The 22,033-nt window shown below is 36.1% G+C and overlaps 3 protein-coding genes across 5 annotated transcripts; 2 read left to right on the forward strand and 1 right to left on the reverse strand.

Annotated features, from left to right (window-relative positions):
* Positions 1-236: 236 nt before the first annotated feature.
* LOC102613527 (embryogenesis-associated protein EMB8-like) lies at positions 237-10,915 on the forward strand. 2 transcript variants are annotated; one of them, XM_006471096.4, is made up of 14 exons: positions 237-586; positions 824-913; positions 1,387-1,448; positions 1,800-1,900; positions 2,868-2,957; positions 3,417-3,539; positions 7,997-8,074; positions 8,349-8,434; positions 8,650-8,698; positions 8,797-8,853; positions 8,969-9,099; positions 9,429-9,512; positions 10,076-10,145; positions 10,310-10,915. In XM_006471096.4, the coding sequence occupies exons 1-14, from the start codon at positions 330-332 to the stop codon at positions 10,736-10,738; spliced, it is 1,707 nt and encodes a 568-aa protein (XP_006471159.2). In that variant the 5' UTR covers positions 237-329; the 3' UTR covers positions 10,739-10,915. The 2 variants fall into 2 exon arrangements, with proteins under 2 accessions (XP_006471159.2, XP_015383548.2); XM_015528062.3 differs by lacking the exon at positions 237-586 and having other exon boundaries at positions 1,362-1,448.
* Positions 10,916-11,744: 829 nt separating this feature from the next.
* Positions 11,745-14,739, forward strand: LOC102613824 (uncharacterized). Its single transcript, XM_006471097.4, has one exon. It carries the CDS (start codon positions 11,911-11,913, stop codon positions 14,641-14,643), a length of 2,733 nt encoding a protein of 910 aa, XP_006471160.2. The 5' UTR covers positions 11,745-11,910; the 3' UTR covers positions 14,644-14,739.
* An 838-nt stretch (positions 14,740-15,577) lies between these two features.
* Positions 15,578-20,413, reverse strand: LOC102614800 (probable trehalase). Of its 2 annotated transcripts, XM_006471102.4 has the most exons (12): positions 20,009-20,413; positions 18,299-18,848; positions 18,016-18,135; positions 17,649-17,764; positions 17,428-17,528; positions 17,229-17,338; positions 16,996-17,068; positions 16,735-16,902; positions 16,540-16,627; positions 16,310-16,409; positions 16,001-16,214; positions 15,578-15,896 (listed from the first exon to the last, which is right to left on the reverse strand). In XM_006471102.4, the coding sequence occupies exons 1-12, from the start codon at positions 20,022-20,024 to the stop codon at positions 15,798-15,800; spliced, it is 1,755 nt and encodes a 584-aa protein (XP_006471165.2). In that variant the 5' UTR covers positions 20,025-20,413; the 3' UTR covers positions 15,578-15,797. The 2 variants fall into 2 exon arrangements, with proteins under 2 accessions (XP_006471165.2, XP_006471164.2); XM_006471101.4 differs by lacking the exon at positions 20,009-20,413 and having other exon boundaries at positions 18,299-19,000.
* Between the last annotated feature and the right edge of the window lie 1,620 nt (positions 20,414-22,033).

Genomic DNA, 22,033 nt, shown 5'->3' on the forward strand with positions numbered 1-22,033 from the left:
CATCAATCTACAATCAAAATTTTATGGATCATATTTTTACAGATTAAATAGGTTGAACAGATCGGATTAAATTTTGAACATCTTATACGAACATGGGTTAAGTTCTCACATATAGCGAAAACAATCGAGTTATTTCATGTTTGTCAAAAACTAATGGGGCGCCACGAAATTTAACCCTATTTTAAATTACTTGATGACGTGGCAAAATCCTCCGCTTAAGTTTTCCTCCAAATCTCAATTCAAACCTGAAGAATCAAAACAAAACAAAACAAAACAAAAACGAATTCTCTCGTCTTCTCCGTTTGCATTTCTTCATCTTCTTCCTCTCCATGGATCGCGTGATTCGCACGGACGCTTCAGATTCTCCATACAATCTTCTATTTAAATCACTCTCATTGATTCCTTTATCTCACTATTTCTTATTTATTTTTCTGATTTTTATTATATTTCTCTACAATTTCTTGGAGATTCATTTCCTTCGCGATTTGGTCACCGGGTTCAGAGGCGACCCCGTCTACTTGACCTACAGCGCCTCCTCCAAGCTCTACCAATCCCTCGCTGCCAAGTGTCATGTCCTCCACGGCAGGTCAAACTTTCAACTTTAGTATCAGGACTTTTAACTTGTGTTGTAGTTTCTGTTTGATCCATGAAACTCCCAGGGACGTATTTGAAAAAATTTGTGAAATTTAGGGACGTCTCTACAATTAAGGGATGTGTTTGATGAATTTTGGAACTAGCAGACTATGCATATATTTTTTATGAACATTAAGGACGTCAATGAAATTAACCTTTTTTTTAAACCCCCAATGAATGGTTACTGCAGGTACCTGCCAACTCCATGGCTGTCCAGTCCTCATCTCCAGACGGCTTTCTTAACTTTTTTCGGGAGGGCACCGGATATCTCTTACAAACGGTTAGCGTTGATTTTTCATTTTTTTCCCCCGTAATTTATGTTTTAGCTTTTATTATTCATAAATTAATAGTACTTATTATAATCTTGTTTGTAGGCATAACATGTCTGGTTTAGGAATAATGAACTAGAGTAAAACAAGATAATGCAATGCTTAATACTCGAAGTGTGCGGGGAAAAAGGGGGAAAAAAAAGTCTCAAATGATATATGTATTCAAATCTTCAGCCGTAGGGGGTGTAAAAGTTAGGATAGGGTATAATCTAATTTTAACACAGTTGGTTTCAGCATTTGTATGGTTAAAAAAGCACTTGAATACTGGAACAAGGCTCTCATATGTAATGCAGTAGAGGAAGAGCTTTATGGTCTACTTGAGCTCATTTCTACATGCATGAGTTAATTGCCGACTTTTATTTTTTATTTTTTTCATTGTCTATGATAATTATTTAACAGGTTCTGATGTATTGCTTATGATCAGACACCTATTCCAGACTCCTGATGGTGGAACAATTGCTTTGGATTGGCTAACATATTCTGATGGTTAGTATTGGTGATATATCCCCATTGTTAAGATGTACTTTCACATGAATTTGATGTCACTGCTACCTTATTATTAACACTTCTGTCATCTGATAGATTGTTACTGTGTTGAGCTAAATTGCATTGTGGTTTTACTTAATGACAATACCTGAGATTTTTTAACTTGAGATGATACATGAACTTAGGCTTTTAGTAATTGCTAACCTTACTCTGCCAGATGATATATGGTTGATTTTAAGCTGGTTGTTCTTTTTGTTTAAATTAAAACAAGGTTATTAACATTTTCTTTTTTCCCATGACACGTAAAGTTATTTGCTACTTTATTTTAATTTCTGAATTTTTAATTTGCAGTTATTCAAGGTTCCACCCATGTGAATCGGGGCATTCTAAATTGTGAGAAAAATCCAATTGTGGTTGTGATTCCTGGCTTAACCAGTGATTCTGCCGCGGCTGTAAGTGCTGATCTTTAATTATTTATTTATCTTTTTTTTCTGGTCTCCCAATGTATAAATTACAAACCAACAACTTTGATACTGTTATTACCTAGTGAATTCAGATGAGATAAGCCTTTAAATATGACAATACAATAGATTAATGTTGATTCACCAAGTTCACAACATAGGATATGTTTATGTTTTTCAGGTTTTTAGTTGTGTAACTCAGGGATGGAGACAGAAATCCAATTCTATGAATTTTATTAATAAGAGAAATTTTTTATTTTGACAGTGGACCCATTCTCCACTTATAAAACCAGAACTGCGCGTAACAAACTTAAAATGACAGGGAAGGAAAAAAAGTATCTAAACCAGAATACTATTCCTATCTGATGAACAAAGAAAAACGAAAGTACCCTGACATTGTTAGAGATATGAACTGACTATATCCTGAATTTTAAAATTAAGACCATTTGTTAAAATTAGTTTTATTTCTTTTGTAGATTTTGTTTTTCCATGGTTATATATTACCATATAGATACCTGTTATTGCGACACTTCTGGGGTTCAATTCGCTAAAACCGTGCCCAAATAACTTTTCTCTTCTTTCTTGCTTTTTTCCCATATTTTCTCTTATTCCAAAAAAAAAAAAAAAAAAAAAAAACTACCATTATAAGGCCATCCTATACTAAGGTTCAAATAAAGACACTCACATATAATTTTAGTGCCTTACTGTTCTCATCTTTTATATCTTAACTTTATACATGTGACCGTTTCGTTAAAGCTGTCAATTTATGCAATATTAATTAAATTGTATTAATGATTTCCGCTTCTTGTGCTTGTGACTGGAACCATGTTTCCAAATCCCTTCTAGATGCATTGGCTGATGTCTCTATGCTTGCTATGCTAACCAAACTACTTTTCTATCAGCCACTCACTCCCTTTGTTTTTCCTTTAATGTCTTATGGAACTGTATTATGTAACAGTATATAAAGCATCTTGCATTCAAGATGGCAGGACATGGCTGGAATGTCGTTGTAAGCAATCATCGTGGGCTTGGTGGCATTTCACTAACTGTGAGTTCCTATGGAATGTATTCTTATCTGCTGTTGATTTCTTTTCTTCGAACTACGCTATGTGATATTGGATAGTGGGTTGGATTTATCCTTCTAGTATCATACAATTTTGCTCTTCATTTAGAACATTTATTTCCTTTCTTTTTTTAACATTTTGTTAGGGTTTATAAATGCACGTTGCTTGAGAGATAAAGAGCACAAAAGTAAAAAGAGTTATTAGAACTCTTACTATTAATGTTAATCAATTTATATTCAAATTCATGTGATAGGGAGCAAGACAGAGAGAGATAGGTTGTGAGTAAAAGTAAAATAATGGAATGTCATGTATATTTTAGGTAAAACACAAATGCTTGTCATGATATCACATGAAATCTCTTTTGTGAAACTAACAGTGTAAATTCTTGATAAATTATTGACTAACAAGTTTTCTTTGTTAACTTTGGAGAAATACATGATCAGTCTGATTGCTTCTATAATGGTGGATGGACAGAGGATCTCCGGAGAGTCATTGACTATCTACATTGTCAATATCCAGAAGTTCCTCTATATGCTGTTGGAACTAGCATCGGTGCCAATATTCTGGTATATACTTCTGGCTTTATTTATTTTTCCCGTTTAATAGCTTATGCTCAGGATATTTTAAGTTTGACGGTGTGATGATTTAGATGATCTATTTTTATCGTTTTCTATCTCTAAATTGCTTGAAGATGATTTTTCTTGCATTTTTTAGGGTACTTGAATGTCTTTGAAACCCCTAGGCAAACCAGATGCTTTGGAAGTAGGAATACATACTACTTTTTTAACAGCTTGCCAGATTTCCAGATCTCTAATATAAGTAATGCCTCTATTAATGGTCATGAATTATTTCTCTGTAGCTCATTTACTTTCTTTGTGACACCACTATACCTTTTTTTGATCTCGAAATTTCCATTCCCAAGAAATATCTTAATTGCCCCAAATCCTTTATCTCAATCTCCTTAGCTAAACATTGCTTTAATCGGCTCATTTCTTCTATATCATCTCCTGTCATAATTATATCATCTACATAAACGATTAAAACCGAGAGCTTGTGTTTGGTGGAGACTTTTGTAAAGAGAGTATGATCTGCCTGTCCTTGACTATAGCCCTGGCTCTTCACAAACTTTGTAAACCTTTCAAACCAAGCTCTAGGTGACTGCTTAAGACCATATAATGATCTTTTAAGTCTACATACTTTGGATCTAAACTTCTCAGTAAAACCCGGTGGAGGCTCCATGTAGACTTCCTCTTCAAGATCACCATTGAGGAAAGCATTCTTTACATCTAACTGATTTAGAGACCAGTCAAGATTTGCAGCAACTGACAAAAGAACACGAACAATGTTTAGTTTAGCCACTGGAGAGAAAGTCTCAGAGTAATCCATTCCATAAGTTTGTGTATAGCCTTTCGCTACCAGTCGAGCCTTGTATCGTTCTAAGGACCCATCAAAGTTATATTTCATAGTGAATACCCATTTACAACCAACAGCAGCTTTTCCTTGTGGTAGATCAACTTTTTCCCAAGTAGCATTCTTGTCCAAAGCTCTCATCTCCTCAAAAATAGTCTCCCTCCATTCAGGAACCTTTAGAGCTTCCTGTACATTATTTGGAATAACCACACTAGAGACTTGTGAAATAAAGGCACGAAAGGAAGGGGTCACATTGTTATAAGAAATAAAGTTGGATAAAGGATGTTTAGTACAAGACCTAACACCTTTCCTAAGAGCAATAGGAAGATCTTTTTGATTTGAGGAATTTAACTCAAAATTACCTGGAGGATTCTTGTCAGAATTTTCATGATCCAACCTCTGGTCAGATTCTTGGTGATGCTGTAGGACAGTGTTCCTTTTTTTTTTGTTCTAGGTGCCCCTTTGAATACACAAGACCTTTATACCGTTTCGTGCACATCTCTAACATTCCAGAATTTTGGTTATGTGATAGCATTAACGAAGGTTGTCCAGAATTTTCAACAGTTAATTCATTTGGATTCCCTTTCTCATTTTCTTTAGGCAATCAAATTCAACAGTTATAACCTTTTTGATTTAACAGTTAATTAATACAATCAAATTCAATGTTTAAGTCAGAATCATTTAAGCACATATCATTTTCACTATTGTTTTTCTCCCCCTGAAAATGAAAATTGTGAGAGTATGATTGTCCTTCGAAGAAAGTGACATCCATAGAAACAAACATTTTTTTCAAAACTGGATCAAAGCATTTATAACCTTTTTGATTTGTAGGATAGCCTACGAAAATGCATTTATGTGCCTTTGGATCGAATTTTGTTCTTCTAGAGTCATGGTTATGAACAAAAGCAATACTGCCAAAATTTTTTAATGGAATACTTGTTATTAACCTTGAAGCTGGAAAACATTCATTGAAAAGATTTATTAGTGTTTTAAACCCCAAAGTTCTTGTAGGCATTCTATTTATAAAAAATGTGGCTGTCAAAACAGCTTCTCCCCAAAGATACTTTGGAACTTTAGTTGTGAAGCTCAAGGCCCTAGCAACTTCAAGGAGATGCTTATTCTTCCTTTCAGCCACTCCATTTTGTTGTGGAGTATTGCTACAAGAACTTTGATGTATAATTCCTTTCTTATCAAAAAAATTCCCTAACACATGATTAAAAAACTCTTTGCCATTATCACTCCGAAAAATCTTAATCTGAGTCTGAAATTGTGTTTGTACCATAGTATAAAATTTTTTAAACACACTTTCAGCATCAGATTTATCTTTTAGTAGAAATACCCAAGTAACTCTAGTATGATCATCAATAAATGTAATAAACCAGCGTTTTCCAGAAAAGGTTGCCACTCTAGAAGGGCCCCATACATCACTGTGAATCATAGTAAATGGTTTCGATTTTTGGTATGGTTGTGGTAGAAAAACAGCACGATGGTGTTTAGCTAATTCACAAACTTCGCATCGAAAATTGAAAGCTTTTTTATTCATGAATAATTTGGGTAATAATTGCTTCAAATATTGAAAACTTGGATGTCCTAACCGAAAATGCCATAACATAATCTCATTGTTACCGGAAATAGAAATAGAATTGAAACAAGTCTGCTGATCTTGCCTTCCAAAGTTCGAACCATTATTAAAGAGGTAGAGGCCACCGTCTTGCCTAGCATCCCTAATCGTCTTCCCTGAGGTTAAATCTTGAAATTTACAATGAGAAGACCAAAATTAATTTGACAGTTATGATCGCGAGTTAATTTACTGACTGACAAGAGATTATAGGACAAATGAGGAACATGAAGAACATCTTTCAAATTAAGAAGAGGAGAAATAATAATTTTTCCTTTCCCTGCAACAGTTGCAAAGGAACCATCTGCTATTTTGACCTTTTGATTTCCTGCACAAGGTGAATAAGAAGAAAACAACTGCGAGGACCCAGTCATATGATCAGTTGCTCCAGAATCTAATATCCAGGAGGTGTTTGGATTGATACAGGTAAAGGTTGTGGTGAAAAAATTACCTGATTGGGCTAAAGAACAAGATGAACTAAAATTTCCTACGGATTGGGATTGAAACATCTTGTACAGGTGCTCCATTTGTTCCTTAGTAAAAGGAAGAGATTCTGAGGATGACTGCTGCTCTGGATTAGTGGTGCTAACCTGGAAAGCACGAGTATCTCCTGCTGGCCGAGCATCGTCACCTGATTTCTTCTTCCAATTTGCAGGTTTTCCATGGAGTTTCCAACAACTTTCGCGTGTATGCCACGGTTTCCGACAATGATCACACCATGGCCTTTGTTTGCCTCCTCGTCTATCTCCTTGTTGCTCATTACCACGAGCTACAAGGGCTGAACCATCAAGATCAGTCTTTGGTTCCTCTACTCGCTTTAACATCACATGTCTCCGAGCTTCCTCGCGACGAACCTCTGAAAAAACTTCTCTAATAGAGGGCAGAGGTTTTCGCCCCAAAACTCGTCCTCGAACCTCATCAAGGTCTGTATTTAGTCCTGCCAAAAATACAAACACTTTTGCTCAACTTTTTTCTTGTATCGAGCACTATCATTTGGACTCTCCCATACCTCAACTTCAAACATATCCAATTCCTGCCACAAAATCATCATGTCATTATAATATGCAGTTAGATCTCTATCACCTTGTTGCGTCCACCGCATCCGAGTGTTTATTTCATATAATTGAGAATGATTCTCTAGGTCAGAGTATGTCTCTCTAACAGCCTCCCAGACATCACGAGTAGTTGGCAGAAACATGAACGGCTTTCCCAAAGTAGGTTCCATGGAATTAATAAGCCAAGTGGTAACCATTGAATTTTCTGATCGCCACTGTAGGAATTTTGGGTCATCAGCAGCTGGAGGTTGAATTTCTCCATTTAAATATCCGACTTTGCCTTTGCCATCAATCACCAAACGCACAGACTGCGACCACTCTAAATAATTTTTACCATTTAACTTGTGAATGGTTATTTGTAAAGTGTTTTCACTAACAGGCACAATTGGGGATGGTTGGGAAATCCCTTCAGAGGATGTCGCAGTGCTGTTAGCGTTGGAGGAAGCCGAATTAGAGCCAACCATGGCTGCTTTGTAATTCATGGCCAAACCCTAAAGCTCTGATACCATGTAGGAAAAAAGGAAAAAATAGAGAGACAAAGCTATAGAACTTTTCCTTATTATTCAAAACACAGTGATCGGTAGAAATAAATAGGAAAACTAGAGAGCAATTTTAGGGCTAATTTTTAGGACCATAAAATCAGAGTGTATCTACTTTCGTGATTTATGGTATTTTCCTATTTTATTCAAATAACAAGAAAATAGCTAAGAATCCCTAAATTATCGACAGTATTTCTCACTGTAGTGTCACAAATGAATCGGAAGGAAATTATTGGGACATTCCAAATTTCCTGACCTGAGAGTTAGTTACCACGGTTGCACAATTTTCTTCGTAGGGTTGTCTTTTTTGAGTTCTTTGGTATAATAAATTTATGTCTCTGTAATGTAATTTAGTTCATATGTGTATATATGTATACTCATGACAGGGAATACTTTTCCAGGTAAAATATCTTGGAGAGAATGGGGTTAATACTCCTCTTGTTGGAGCTGCAGCTATCTGTAGTCCTTGGGATCTCTTGGTTGGTACTTTTAAATCTCTATATATTGGTTTCTATTACTTTTTTTTTTTAAAAAACAAAATGAACTAACCCTGCAAACTATTGGAATTTTCTTGTCTCTAATTGTTTAGCTTTTATTAATTCGAACATTTATTTGTTATTGATATTTGCCAAGTTTCTTAATTTATGGCACAAACAATTCCAAGTTAAAAAGATTTGTAAATCATATTGTCCCTGCTAATTCTGTTGTTTGCAATCTCATCTCAAGTTGCTTATGGCTTTGGCTTCTGTGCAGATTTGTGACAGGTTCATCAACCGCAGGCTTGTTCAAAAATGTTATGACAGAGTGATAGCAATTGGCCTACGAGGTTTTGCACAATTGTATGTTTCTAGACTCTATTGTTATTGATCTTGAGGAAGACGCTTATATTTTGGGTGGGGGGGGGAGGGCGGGGGGAGTTCCAACTGTGCCTACAAGGTTTTGCACAATTGTTTGTCTCTAATGTTATTGATCTTCAGTAAAATGCTTATATTGGGAGAGGAAGAAAAAAGTCGCAATTGCCTTACAGCTCTAATGTTATTTATGTTCTTCGTAGGCATCAATCTACTGTGGCTCGCCTTGCTGATTGGGAAGGCATTACAAAGGTACTTTCTTCTTCTTTAGTTTTTAAACTTCACCTGGATATAAGCATATCAGCAAACATAATCAATTTACATTCCTGTCTTCCTTTGTTTCTTGGCAGTCCCGTTCCATCCGGGACTTTGACAACCATGCCACTCGTGTTCTCGGAAAGTTCGAGGTAATCTTGTTCACCAGATTGTGGATAGCCATTACTGACATTCAAGTACCCTAAAAGTGTTTGATGATCTTTATCTTCATGCATGAACTAATTTTAAGATTATATTGTTTCCCAGACTGTGGATGCCTATTACAGACATTCAAGTAGTGCTAACTTTGTGAGAAATGTATCGGTTCCTCTCCTTTGCATCAGTACCCTAGACGATCCAGTATGTACCAGAGAAGCCATTCCATGGGATGAATGCAGGTAGACTCTGGTATCATAATTGAGCAATTGCCTTGTTCATTTAAAAAAGGGGGAAAAAAATAGGTTGTCTTTCTATTCTTGCACTCGAAGTCACAGAAGGCTTTATTGACCAGAGAGCAGTATCATGTAGATGCAAATCTTGTTATAGTATCCCAAAAATTCCTAATAAATTAAACAAATGGTGCTTGTTCATATATTAAACATAATTTTCTCTAGATAGTTTACTCTCTATCATTTTCATTCACATGAATTTATTCTGGGATGTCATAGACCACTGATCCATGTTATTTATAAAGAGGAATTTGTTCATAAGTTTGATTTGTTCATAGGGCAAATGAAAAGATTATCCTTGCTACCACGCGGCATGGTGGACACCTTGCTTTTTATGAAGGGATAACTGCTAAAAGCTTGTGGTAATTTTGCCTTTGCTCTGTTGGAATTGTCAATGACACTTTTATCTCCCTGTTTCTTTTCCATTTTTAATCTTTAATAGCATTTCATTGTAGTTGTGTTTGTGAGTCTGTAAGAATGTGTGTTTTTTTTGGGTCCATTTCATTGTGTAATTGAGTGTCAAACATATTCAGTAATCAAATGATGTGAACCACGGCGGTATTTTGTCTACTAGACTTCTTTAATAGATTGGAAAAATTGATTCTTGAAATTGATTATGTTAAGCATGAAATGAGTGAAATAAGCATCCCTCAATGACAAAGCCACACATTTCATTCCCAAATGTCATTGGAGGTTCTCATATTCAGAAATTTTCAATCAGGCAATGCACATGCTTATTAAGAATTTCTCTAATAAGACATTTTACCCACATGGATGCATGCATGCATCTAGTTTGTCCAAATTAGCTTTTCACATTTTATTTTGACTTTTATTTGAGTTACTAACAGCTTTGTCAGAATTACTTTTATAATTAAGCATGTTTATTGTCCTGTCTTTAAACATCACTTGTTCCATTCATTTGCAGGTGGGTGAGAGCTGTTAATGTGTTTCTGGATGCACTAAACACCAGCCCATATGTAAATAGAAGCACGAAGGTGCGAAACTTTCAAAGTGCTTAAACATTACTTTTTTTTCCCCTCCCTTGAAGAGGCTTATAGAATGATTTTTCTGATAAATTGCAAAATTAAGGGATTTTATTGGCCACTGATAATTGTTAGTTAGAGGCAAACTATTATGAATTCTGTATTTTGCATTTCAGGTGCAAGAGTCTTCATCAACTGCTCCAATAGAATCTTCAGTTGATCAGGGGCCTTACATAAATGTTGCGGAAGATGGAATGGTGGCTGCTGTGGGCACTATGGCTTCAGAGAAGGTAGTAGAAGACACACCAAGTGAGCCCGTTACTCAAATTAAGAAAGATGAGGACACCAATTTAGACACCAATTCCATGACAGAGGAAACTCTTCCTGGTATTTATGGCACACAGTCATCAAACCAAAATGTCGATGATCTAATTGTTCCAATAAGAAGACGCATGGATCAACTTTCGCGGCACAGCAGGATTTCTATCTGGTTACTAGTATGTATTGCCATCACAACCACTTGGCCGCTGGTAGGCTCTGCTCTTATATTGTTCCTCAGAAGAAAGTTCAAAAGCTTCACACCCATGGCGTTGCTCAGAAGTTAGAAGATAGAACCCTTCAAGGTATTCATAATTTATATATCATTGTATCCAGTTGTTTGGAGAAATTTTAATGTTATAGCTACGATTTACAATTAAATCATATATTAGAAAGTACAATAAAGATGTAAGAGCATCCTATGATATAGATCAATTTCATAATCAACAATATTTTTGTACTAATTTAAGCTTGTAATAAACCAAAATGATCTATAAATTTTCTAAGAAGAATTCCCGTGAGAAAAAGTTTTGTTTCCAGAAATGTGGTGAAGGGACATTCATCCAATCAAGTGAAGATTTGGAAAAAAAATAATAACAACTCTATTATTACTAAATGATAATTTTATTTTGCGCAAGTTAAGATAATTTTGTAGAGAGTTTGGTCCCCTATACATTATAAGTAAAATCAAGAAGTTAACTTTTTTTTTTTTTCCTTAAGTTGTTACAATCTTTAAATATATTACAATCCAAAAACTTTTTCAAATTCTAGATGCATGCATTTTGTAGTACAAAATTAGATATCTGTCGAACATTAACTTACAAATCAATTCCTTAATATTTGGGGAACAAATATCGAAGATATAAGTACTATTAGACTATAGTGGCATTTCAACTCTTTAATATAAGTAAACTTTAATCATTAAAATCATACAAGTGAGAAAAAAAATAGTTAATTTTTTATTACTAGTAAAATGATGATCTTCAAGATACCTTTTAAATTATTGTAACTCTCAATTTATCTCTTATTTTAATTAAGAAGATAAAATTATTTTTATCAATGCATCCTTATTATTATTATTATTTTTGAACAAAAATAAGATAAGTTAAAGTATACAATGATTTAAAAGATATTTTAAAGATTTATTATTTTACTCGAGGTAACCTGAAATTAACCCAAAAACTGAAATTAACCTAAAAAGAAATTAGAAAGGATTAAATTTTAATGATTATGCAAAGCTATAGAGTGTTTTAAATAATTGAAAACAAATAACAGGTCTTAACTGTAATTGTCATAAACAATGTGGAATCCGCCACCACTTACGTTTGGGCGGCAGAGCAGAGATAAAATGATGAGCGAAAAGCTTTAATAGATTGCAGAAGCATATGAGCATGAGCGGCATCATCTCGATCTCACTTGTATGTATGTATTTAATTTGTTTCAGTAGATTGTAATTAAGATGGATTTCACAGAAGAATTGAAGTCCCAGTTCCCAATAGGTAAGTTCTTAAAGCCACCACTTCTCCAGTCATCAGAATCAATACAGGGCCCACTCTTCTTCAATCCAAACCCAGAAACCCTAACCCTCCTCTCCTCCTCCAAAACCCTTTGCCCCCACTCTCTCTTTTCGCCGCCCCCCAGACTCACTCTCTCTAGATTCCTCTCCACTTCCTCCTCTTCGTTGCTTCCCTCCACCTCCACCTCCATCGCCTCCCAATTCGGCGATGTTGGGACCCACCAACACCCTGATGGCTCTCTTTCCGATCAGGATTACAACCGCCTTCGGCTTCTTTACTGCCCGCTTAATAACACTGCCATTGCCTTCTTCCCCACTGGTGACAACAATGACCAACTGGGGTTCTTGGTAATTTCAGCCAAAGGCTCCCGTTTTGATGTCCTGTCCGATGAAGACGACGCCGTTTTCATGGTTTTAAACCAGCTCAACGGTCGAATTCGCGGGATTCTGGTGAACCCAGTTGAGGAGTTTGATTCGGCTTTCCAAGGTAATTCTTTGGTCAATGTTGGTTATTTGTTGGCTTTTACCATGTACTCAGTTCATTGGTTTAGTGTCAAGGTTAGTAAAGCTAGTGAAAGCACTACAAAGCCTGTTGTGAGTTACTTGGGTTTTAAGTTGTTTAAAACTTGCTCTGTTGTGGGTGCTTGCTGGAGCCCTCATTTGCCTGAGGAGAGTGTGGTTCTGTTGCAAAGCGGTGATTTGTTTATGTTTGACGTGAATGCTCGGGAATCGAAAGGGAAGAGATTGAGAGTGTCGTGGACTGATGATGATTTGAGTAGTTCCCAGAGTTGTGCATGGTTGGGTGTTGAGTTCAGTTGGCACCCTCGGATTCTGATTGTTGCACGGATGGATGCTGTTTTTTTGGTTGATTTTAGGTGTGATGACTGTAATGTTAGTTTGTTAGCGAAGATTGATATGTTGAATTTGTACGCACCGGTTGAAAAGGAGCTGTTCCATACATTTTCTAAAGTGGATTCTGATGGTTTTCATTTTGTTTTGGCTTCCGACAGTTTGTTGGTTCTCTGCGATGTGCGTAGGCCTTTGATGCCAGTACTGCAGTGGGCTCATGGTCTTGATAAACCCTGCTATATTGACTCTTTTCGGTTGTCTGAACTAAGGTCAAATTCGAGAGACAATAGGTTTGAATGGGCTAATGAATCAGGTTTTGGCATCATATTGGGGTCCTTTTCGAATTGTGAATTTAGTCTTTTCTGTTATGGACCTTCTGTACCTGGTCAGGGAGGTCCTTTTGCTTCAGAAATTTCAAAAATTTTCAAGTCTCTTTATGCGTGGGAGCTCCCTTCAGGTTTATTATTGTCAGGATGTGATTGTCAGTGTGGAAGTTGTCTCATGAGAGAAGAGTTCTCAAAAGATGCTCTTCCTGTATGGATTGATTGGCATCAGAAGAAAGACATTGTTCTTGGTTTTGGCATATTAGACAGCAATCTTTCTGCCCTCTTCCATGAGGCAGATGAATTTGGTGGGTTTACTCTGATTAGGCTCATGTCATCTGGGAAACTTGAAGCGCAGAGATATTGTGCATCATGGGATCCAATTAAAAAATTTGAACCAGCCCATGGGGCTTCGATGCTGCATTTTGAAAATGACTTGCTGTGTTGTATGGGAGGCATGGATTACAGATTTCGTAAAACATTCAAGTACCTTAAATTTGACTATCTTTCTGCACATTTAGGTGGTAATCTTACTGAACTTTTGGATTCCAAAATGAAAAACTCTTTCGATGGTCTTCAACAGAAGTGCTCTCTTAGTATAGAATTTCACGAAATTTTGTGTGAGAAGTTGAACGTTTGTGGATTCAGTCGATTTAGAACATCGCCTGACATTTCTATTGTTTTTGGTGACATAAGCTTGCCGTCGAGTGTTTGTGAGGTTGCTTTGAAGAGAATATGGGCATGCTTGCCGATGGAACTACTACAACTTGCATTTTCCCGCTATGCTGAAATTCTTGAAGTGTGTTCGGATGAGAAAGCATCTTTGGAGTTTTCAGTTGTCCCAGACCTACCCCAGTTGCCGCCTTTCTTCTTAAGGAAGCATTTCTGCCGTAGCAGTAAGTGGTCGCAGAAATTTCAACGTAGTGATGCCATTGTGGGTCCTGTTCTTCCTCTTCCTATTCTTGTTACGCTTCACGAATTACACAATGGCTGTCCATATTCACAAGAGGTAGGCAAATTCTCGTCAGAGGAGGAACTTAACATTCGGTGCGATGAAGTTATGCAAGTGGCTAGTGAAATGGCCGTGTCAGATTCTGCCGCTAAGTCTCACAATGATCATGCTGTCTCTCTTGCCGATGACAGGGACGATCTGTGGGTTGACTCTCAAAAATCAACACCTTTCATCTGGTACAATCCAACTGCGTTTGAGTGCACCACGAGGGATGATAACCGTGCTTTTAAGGATACTGTATTTTCTAATTTTATTTCAAAAGTGCCCGAGCAGCCGTCATCTCCTAAAGACAAGGCGGATGGCATTGCGCTAAATCTGTTTGATGATCTTTGCCCCATTGCTCTGAAGTATGATGATTGTACTACGAATATTACACCTCCTGAACTGAAGACTTTCAATGTACTTAAGAGGCAGTTCTCGAGATGGCAAGACGGTTTCTCTCCTTACCGGGATTTTTGCACTCGGTTCAATCTAAAAAAGCAACGTAAATGATTGTTTGATAACTTCATTCTTTTTTTCCGCTTCCGAACCTTTCGGCATGTGTCCTTAAATCATTGTTTTGTTTATATTGTGAAAGAAGAAAAAGAAGTATACTTGTTAATAAAGTTAGAATTGTACAAATTAGGAAGAAATTTTAATTTGTAAGTATCAGTTGCCTGGTCAAAGAAACTAAACTGAAGATGCTGTAGTTTAACTAAATATAATTATTACTTGTATGATTTATTTTTTTTAAAAAAATGCACATATAATATGTATGTGTATTAATTGAAATAATATCTTTGATGTACCATAAAGTCTCTCAAGTGGCTAACTACAGTAAATGCCTCACGTGTGAAGCTTTTACAACCGTCCAACATTTGTCTAATTTCACATTTGTATCAACAAATTATTGTACTTTAATACCAAAAAGCACTTGTGAATGGTGTCATATGAATAATCCCACTCTTAAATGATTGCCAGTCTTTTGTGTGGGAGTTTATGGTTTCCAATCTCTGTCTTAAATTAATCATTGGCTTGCTGATGATATAATCACATTTCCACCTCCTTCATTTGAATATTCTTTCAGCTTGAATTTTAAATGTTGTTGCATGTATATCTTGATAATGGGTTTCTTTAGTAATAATTAAGGTTGGCAAAGAAATAATAAAAGAAACTGAAATTTGGCAACATGCCAAATTAATTAGTGAAACAAAAGGTACTAATAATCAATAAAGCACTTTAGAAAATAATTTTTTTTTTTTAACTTTAATTTGTCAGTTCCTCAATCAGAGTGTTGACAGAAACTTATTAACAATTAGGCAACTAACCCCACCTGCTTTGGAATGGAACATTATTTAACTATCAATGCTCTCAAAAATCAGATTACCACCGTTGGTCTGTTATTCTGATTCTGCTGCTAAACAAGTTGCAATTCCAGCAGCACAAATTAAGAAGGCCACAAATTTGAAATTTTATTAATTTCCTCAGCTTCTCCATTAACCATCAAATAAGAATAGTTTGCTTTCTTTTGCTAGAAAATGCAAAATATGAATGTACATAATATATCAAGTTCCCACGTTCAATAGAATTGACAAGACATGAAAAAGAAGGGAGAGAATCCAAGATAATTAGGTCGGTAGTTATAAACCAAGTCAAAGCTCATCTCTTCAGAGCAGAACTCCATTGCAACCTATCTTCAGATCTGCTGGCCACCCAAACTCCTCCAAGAACGCCAACACGACTCCATTTGACCAACCAAAACCAGTCTGTAATTCATCAGAGCAAATGAGGTACATAGATGTTCATTGTTAAGACATTAGGCACCTAAGTTTAATAGATACACTTGAAAGAATAAACAATTATTTACTACCTGGGGTATGTATTCACCACCACCTCCAATATCTCCACATTTTTCTACATTATATTTTTCATGCATAGCACCAGTTTCTTTGTATGCAACATAATTGGTATTGATCCACCTCATAGCAATGTCTTGTGCCATTGACTTTGCTTCTTGTGATCCTGACTTACCCAAACCTTCTACTATCATGTGTTGAAGTGGCGCCCAGCCGTTAGGAAAGTCCCTGTTTCATTTGGTAACATTAAGTAATAGCCAACAAATATAAAGAAAAATCTAATTCAAATGCTAATATTGAATTTGTTACTAATTAATTATTACCATTGTTCTTCTGATCTTGTCAAAGAAGTTGCAATTCCAGCAGCACCGAGTAAGCCTGAACTTTGAAAGCTTTTTCGGACTTTCTCCACTATACAAGTATCTGGATAACATAAAATGCTTCAGAATAAACAATATTCTCATTAAAGCATTCTCAATATTCATCAACTATTCAACTTAAGAATCCCTATTTATTAAAAGGCATACTTCTATAGCCAGTTAGGGTTACAAACCAGAATTGAATAAATCAATCCATATGGGTACAAAGTTTGAGGCAAATGCATTATTATTTTGGTTTGAAGCTTTCCATCTTTGGCATTCCTACAATACACGTATTAAAGTGATAACATTCAGGGAAAGAAAAAAAAAAAAAAACACAGCTGAGGAAGTTATGTCTTAGCTAATAAACATCACATTCAGGCAATTACCTGGCTACCAGTTCCATTACTTATCCAGTAATCCAGCCATTGCCCATTTTCTTCATTCCAGAAAACAGAGTCTATTGCCTCTTTCCTTGCTTGAGCAGATTTCAAGAAACTCTCAACTGTTTTATTGTCTCCAACAATTTGTGCCATGGAAACAATGTCAAGTTCCATCTGGTTCAACATACAAACATCACTTAAATATGGGGGGGAAAAATGGATGGACTTCCAAGTCTCTAGACTTACTAAGAAGGCAGAGACTTTTACCTTGAGTATAAATATATTTAAATCAACAGGTAATATTGATGTTATTGCCAATGTGGTGAAATCCGAAGTATTCCTGCAAGAAGACAATTAAACTCCAGAAACTTGTCAACTGAGTTTTGTCTGATAATTAATTAATTGAATCACACAGTAGAGGAAATGACTTTTCTCCAACTGAACTTAATTATGTCGTGTTTGCCTAACAGATATTGGTTTGATGCAAGATAATTAATTACCTCATCCATCTGGTACTAAAATCCCATCCTGATTCAGCAACGGAAGCCAATTCGCGATAAAATTGCTCTTTCTCAGAAGCATTCAAGAGCTTAGAAGCATGCACCTTATCCTGGTAGAGGAAGGACGTTAAAATTTATCCTAACAAAATTTCTTTTCGCACCTCATGCTCAGGTAATTCTGATGGAAAGAAGAATATACAGTGGTTGAAGATTCAGGTCTCGGTTTGTTCCACATTGCATAATACCGACTCAATGTATGATTTCTACCTCGATTATCTTGGACGTTGACCTTATGTATTCCTACAATACATTAACATGTATATCAGCTACATAATTACATTCAAGCAAACAGAGAAATGAAACTTGCGTAGGGGAGGATAATCAAGCTGTTCATGTAAATTAAGTATATATTCAGTATACCCGAATTCCAAAATTGATGTTCTTTGAGCAGGGCAGGAAGAGCCTTTTTGACCAAATCCGAGTCACCAGTTCGATTGTAAATATCGTAAACCATTGCACTGAGAAGGGGAGGCTGGCTGCAAGACATAAACCCATGTTATGTCAATAGCAAGTATGGTGCACAGATTGAAAAGAAAGCATATATGATACATGGTCAGAAAGATGGGAACATTTGACATGTATCATTGCAGAAGACACTGCAGACGCTATGCCAAAAACTTTGGTATGATGGGAAACTGAATGACAAAGAAGCATGATTTGACAGTTGTAACTAATACAATAGATGTTGGAACCAAAATTAGTTGGATAACACAAGAAGAAACATTACCTCCTGTTGGTGTAATAAGCTCTTGCACCATTAAGGACATAACCGTATGTATCAATAAGATAAATGAGATTAGTCACAATTGCCTTCGCTGTCTTATACATCTTACTTGCTAGCAAGCCCCTGCACGCACATTGAATCACACCCATAAAAAATTTTAGCCTCACAAAAGCACTTAACACTAGAGAAAAAAAAAATTGTCTTACAATGTCACTGGACTGGCATCGAAAAAGGGAAAATAAAACAAATACAAAAAACTAAAAATAGAACAAATACAAAAACTAACCTGATAACCCAGTAAGAATCCCAATAGTAGACCTCTCTAAACCGGGAACCTGGAATAACAACCGGTCCAGGCAGGGGAAGCAAAGTGTGGAACTCAGGCCGCTCTGATACCGAACAGGAAACTCTCCGGGACAAATTCTTCCACAAAGCATGCACCTCAAGAGCCCATGCTCTCACTTGAGGGTTCTTCACCTTAGGCAAGAACCCATCCGGTTCGGGCACAAAATCTGGTGGTTCAGCGTACACAAGATCGTTTCCGGCACCATCAAAATATTCGTGCATAAACTCCTTGAAATCAGGAATCGAAACTGACCCAGTTGCATTTCTCGGTAGCTTGTGAAAAGCGGTAACAGTTGTGGAAAGATTGGACTTCAACGACAAATCAACGTAAAGTTTTGGATCAAAGTCTTTTTGCCCGAAAGTTGCAAGAGCAGTTTCTTGTACACGCTCCAAGAAAGTGACTAACGGGTTTGTGGGTACGACGGGGCCTCTGTCAAAATTGCCTGTGGCTGGCTTTGACATAGCTTTTGGGACAGTCTCTGATGCTGATACTGATGCAAGCAACAAAAACAACAACAATAGAGAGAAAGAGGACGCGGGGTGGTTACCGTTACTGTTACTGCTACGAGAATGAAAGGATGCCATGCACATGATTGGAGATGAATGAAGAGAGGAATTGTTGCTTAGGAGACATGGTGGGTTCCTACATAAAAGGAATATCAGTTGAAGTAAACGGGTTTTGTTTGTTTTGTGGAAAGATTAGTCACTATTCACTAGAAACTTTCTTTGGCTATTAATTTTGTTTTTTTATTATTTAAGAAATGCTATTGCCTGAGTCAACGACTCGTCAGTTAACTTTTTCACTATTAAAAAAATAAAAAAGTTTTATAACCTTACTCTCGTATGTTTTTTTTTTTTTTTTTTGAAAAGTAGAAGAGAGTTAAAATAACTCATTTCAATCTTAAAAATTCTACTTAAAATATACTAATGTTTGCTAACAGAAAATCACATGACAAAAATAAGTCATGTACCAATAGACACTACCAGAAAATCACATGATAAAAATAGTTGTAAGATTTTAATAATATGTATGCTTATTAACAAATAATGTTAAAATTTAGTGTATTTACTTAAAATTATTTTTTTTTTACAAAATGAACTTTAAATAAACTTATATAAAGTTATAAAAACTCTAAATCGTCATTTATTATATAAGTTGAACCGTTAATTTATGATTCACACCAAGCGTTAGCCAATTTTCTTCCATGAACATGAATTACTCCTAGGGATTTTTTGCTTTTAAATCATTAAGTTCGAAAAACAATCGCGCAAAAATTGTAGGATTAAAAATAACACAGATGTGGTATTGTGAATGCAAGATAGGCCGCCAAGCCCGACTCCGACCAGTTCCTGCAAGTAGGGTTGGGCAACTTTGGATTCGGATTAATCCGATCGGATTTTGAATAGTTCGGGTTGAAAAAAAAATCATCTGATTTCAATCCAAACTTCAAATTTGATCCGATCCACTCCGAAATAAATAAATCGAATCGGATAAATATTTCGGATGAATTTGCATTCAGATTGGTCTGGATTAAATTCGAATTTGGGGCTTTGTAGCAATTTTTACAAAAAAAAAAAAAAAATCATAAAATTTACAATTAACGAGAACAAAAGTAACCAATTTATTAATTATGTAGAAGGCTGGACGTACCTAAGCAATGTAGCATTCTACATAATATGACGCCATTCCCAAACCATCTTCAAGTGACTAAATTGAAGACATTTGCACAGCATCCAATTCGAGAGACAGAGAGAGAGAGAGAGAGAGAGAGAGAGAGAGCAAGAATGGCCAGTGAAGGAGCCCTTGGATCTCGTAAAACTTAGCCTCGACGAGCGCATCTATGTCATGCTACGATCCGACAGTGAACTCCGCGGTAAACTCTAGAACGTCGGCTGCTCGTCTGGAACGTCGATGGCGTGCGGCGTACAACTTACCGGCTGAACATCGATGACGATCAAGATGCGAGCAGGATTGTTTGGGTTGTGTCGCCGACGTAGGGGGTGATTAGAGGAGTTTAAAGCCTTAGATGTGTGGCTGATTTTTGATAATTGGGTTTCAATTTGGGATTTTGACTTCTAATTGTATAATTTGCAAGATGGCAGGTACCAGACATCTGTCCACAAAAACATAGCTAAATTGATTGGCGAAGTAGAGGATCCAGCTGCAGTGCATACGTGATTTGGAATTACCGATTTTTGGCCGTTAGATTGCAAAGAGAAAAATCCAACGGCTCTGAACTAACGTATGGTAATAAAGATGTTAACTGGTTACTGGCATTACCAGCGTTTTCAGAAGAAAAAAAAAAATAGGGTTAGTCGGTTAGAAAAATCGTCGGCGTCGTGTCATTAAGGGGTTTCTAATGGTAAGTCGTTAACTAGGCTTTTTATATCCAGACGTTGGGGTAATAGAGGAGAAGTTGGAAATCTCGTCGTCCATCAATGAACTGAGAAGAGAACTCGTACACGGGCCGTATTGAAGGGGATTTGATGAAGATCAAATCGTCGGTGGAGATTCAAATGCTGGTCATTGAACGTGTAAGTGAAGATTGAGGTAAGTTTTTCATAAGAATTGCAAACTTGAGGGTGTTAGTTAGCGTGCTTGTGAATAATTAATTTGTGTAATTTTATAGTGGGTATATTGGGGCTCTGAAATTATACAATGGGATGAAATTATAGAACAGGATACACACAGTATAGGGGTGTTTGCTTGTCTAATGTAGATGTAAGTCGGGTTTCTTTTTATAGTTAGCGTATTATAGATTTAAATTTATTCACTTTGATTATTTCTCTATGGAGGCTTTCAGAATTGATTTCACTGGATCCCAAAAGCTTAACCATTAAATAAGTATCTTCGTATATGTCTAGTTTTATCTCGATTGTACATGTCACTGATACTGCAACAACTCCATAGACTTCAAACCAAGTTGTTCTGGCTTATTTCTTAGAGGTTCTACACTGTCAAACAAAATTCGGCATATTTTTGTGGTTAAATAATGACAACTGTTGTTGTGTGGGCTGTTTTTCCTTTTGTCATTTCAGCGAAATTAATATGGTATGTAATCTTGTGTATGTTTTGAAGTCATAATAAAAGTAATTTGTGTTGTCATAACCTCCTTATGTGATATAGGATTACAAACTTGTCATCCCTGGCTGTTGAAATTCACAGAGCCAACTACTTATTCTATATCTCCTATGATGGAAAATGGAAATAAACTCCTTATATGCCCAGGAATTAGGCAAAATCTAGCCTGTGTGTACAAAACCTTTTGATTAATCATGTCAGTTTTAATCAGGGCAGCTTTTAATACAAAATCACTCACTATTAATTGTTGCACATTATTTTGATTTACACCAAGTATTTGGCTTGCAAAAGACCACCTGCAGCTCTACAAGCAATCTAAACTTATTTTCCACAATCGCATTCTTAATCATAATCACAAGCAGTCCACACATTGCATACCATATGTTCATTGTGTCATCTGGATTATCTCCATTTTCCATCTGCAAATCTAATATATATCCATCAACACTATGCAAATGTGTTGGATCTCTATCAGCCTGCTTCTGTAACATCCCAATTGTGTTACGTCTTTATCTCTTTTAATATTTTGAATTTATATTAATTTTTAGATTCAAATTTAATTTAAAGACTGAGTTAAGTTGGATAAGAAGTGTA

The sequence above is a fragment of the Citrus sinensis genome, chromosome 5 (assembly GCF_022201045.2).
Source record: "Citrus sinensis cultivar Valencia sweet orange chromosome 5, DVS_A1.0, whole genome shotgun sequence".
NCBI lineage: Eukaryota > Viridiplantae > Streptophyta > Magnoliopsida > Sapindales > Rutaceae > Citrus > Citrus sinensis.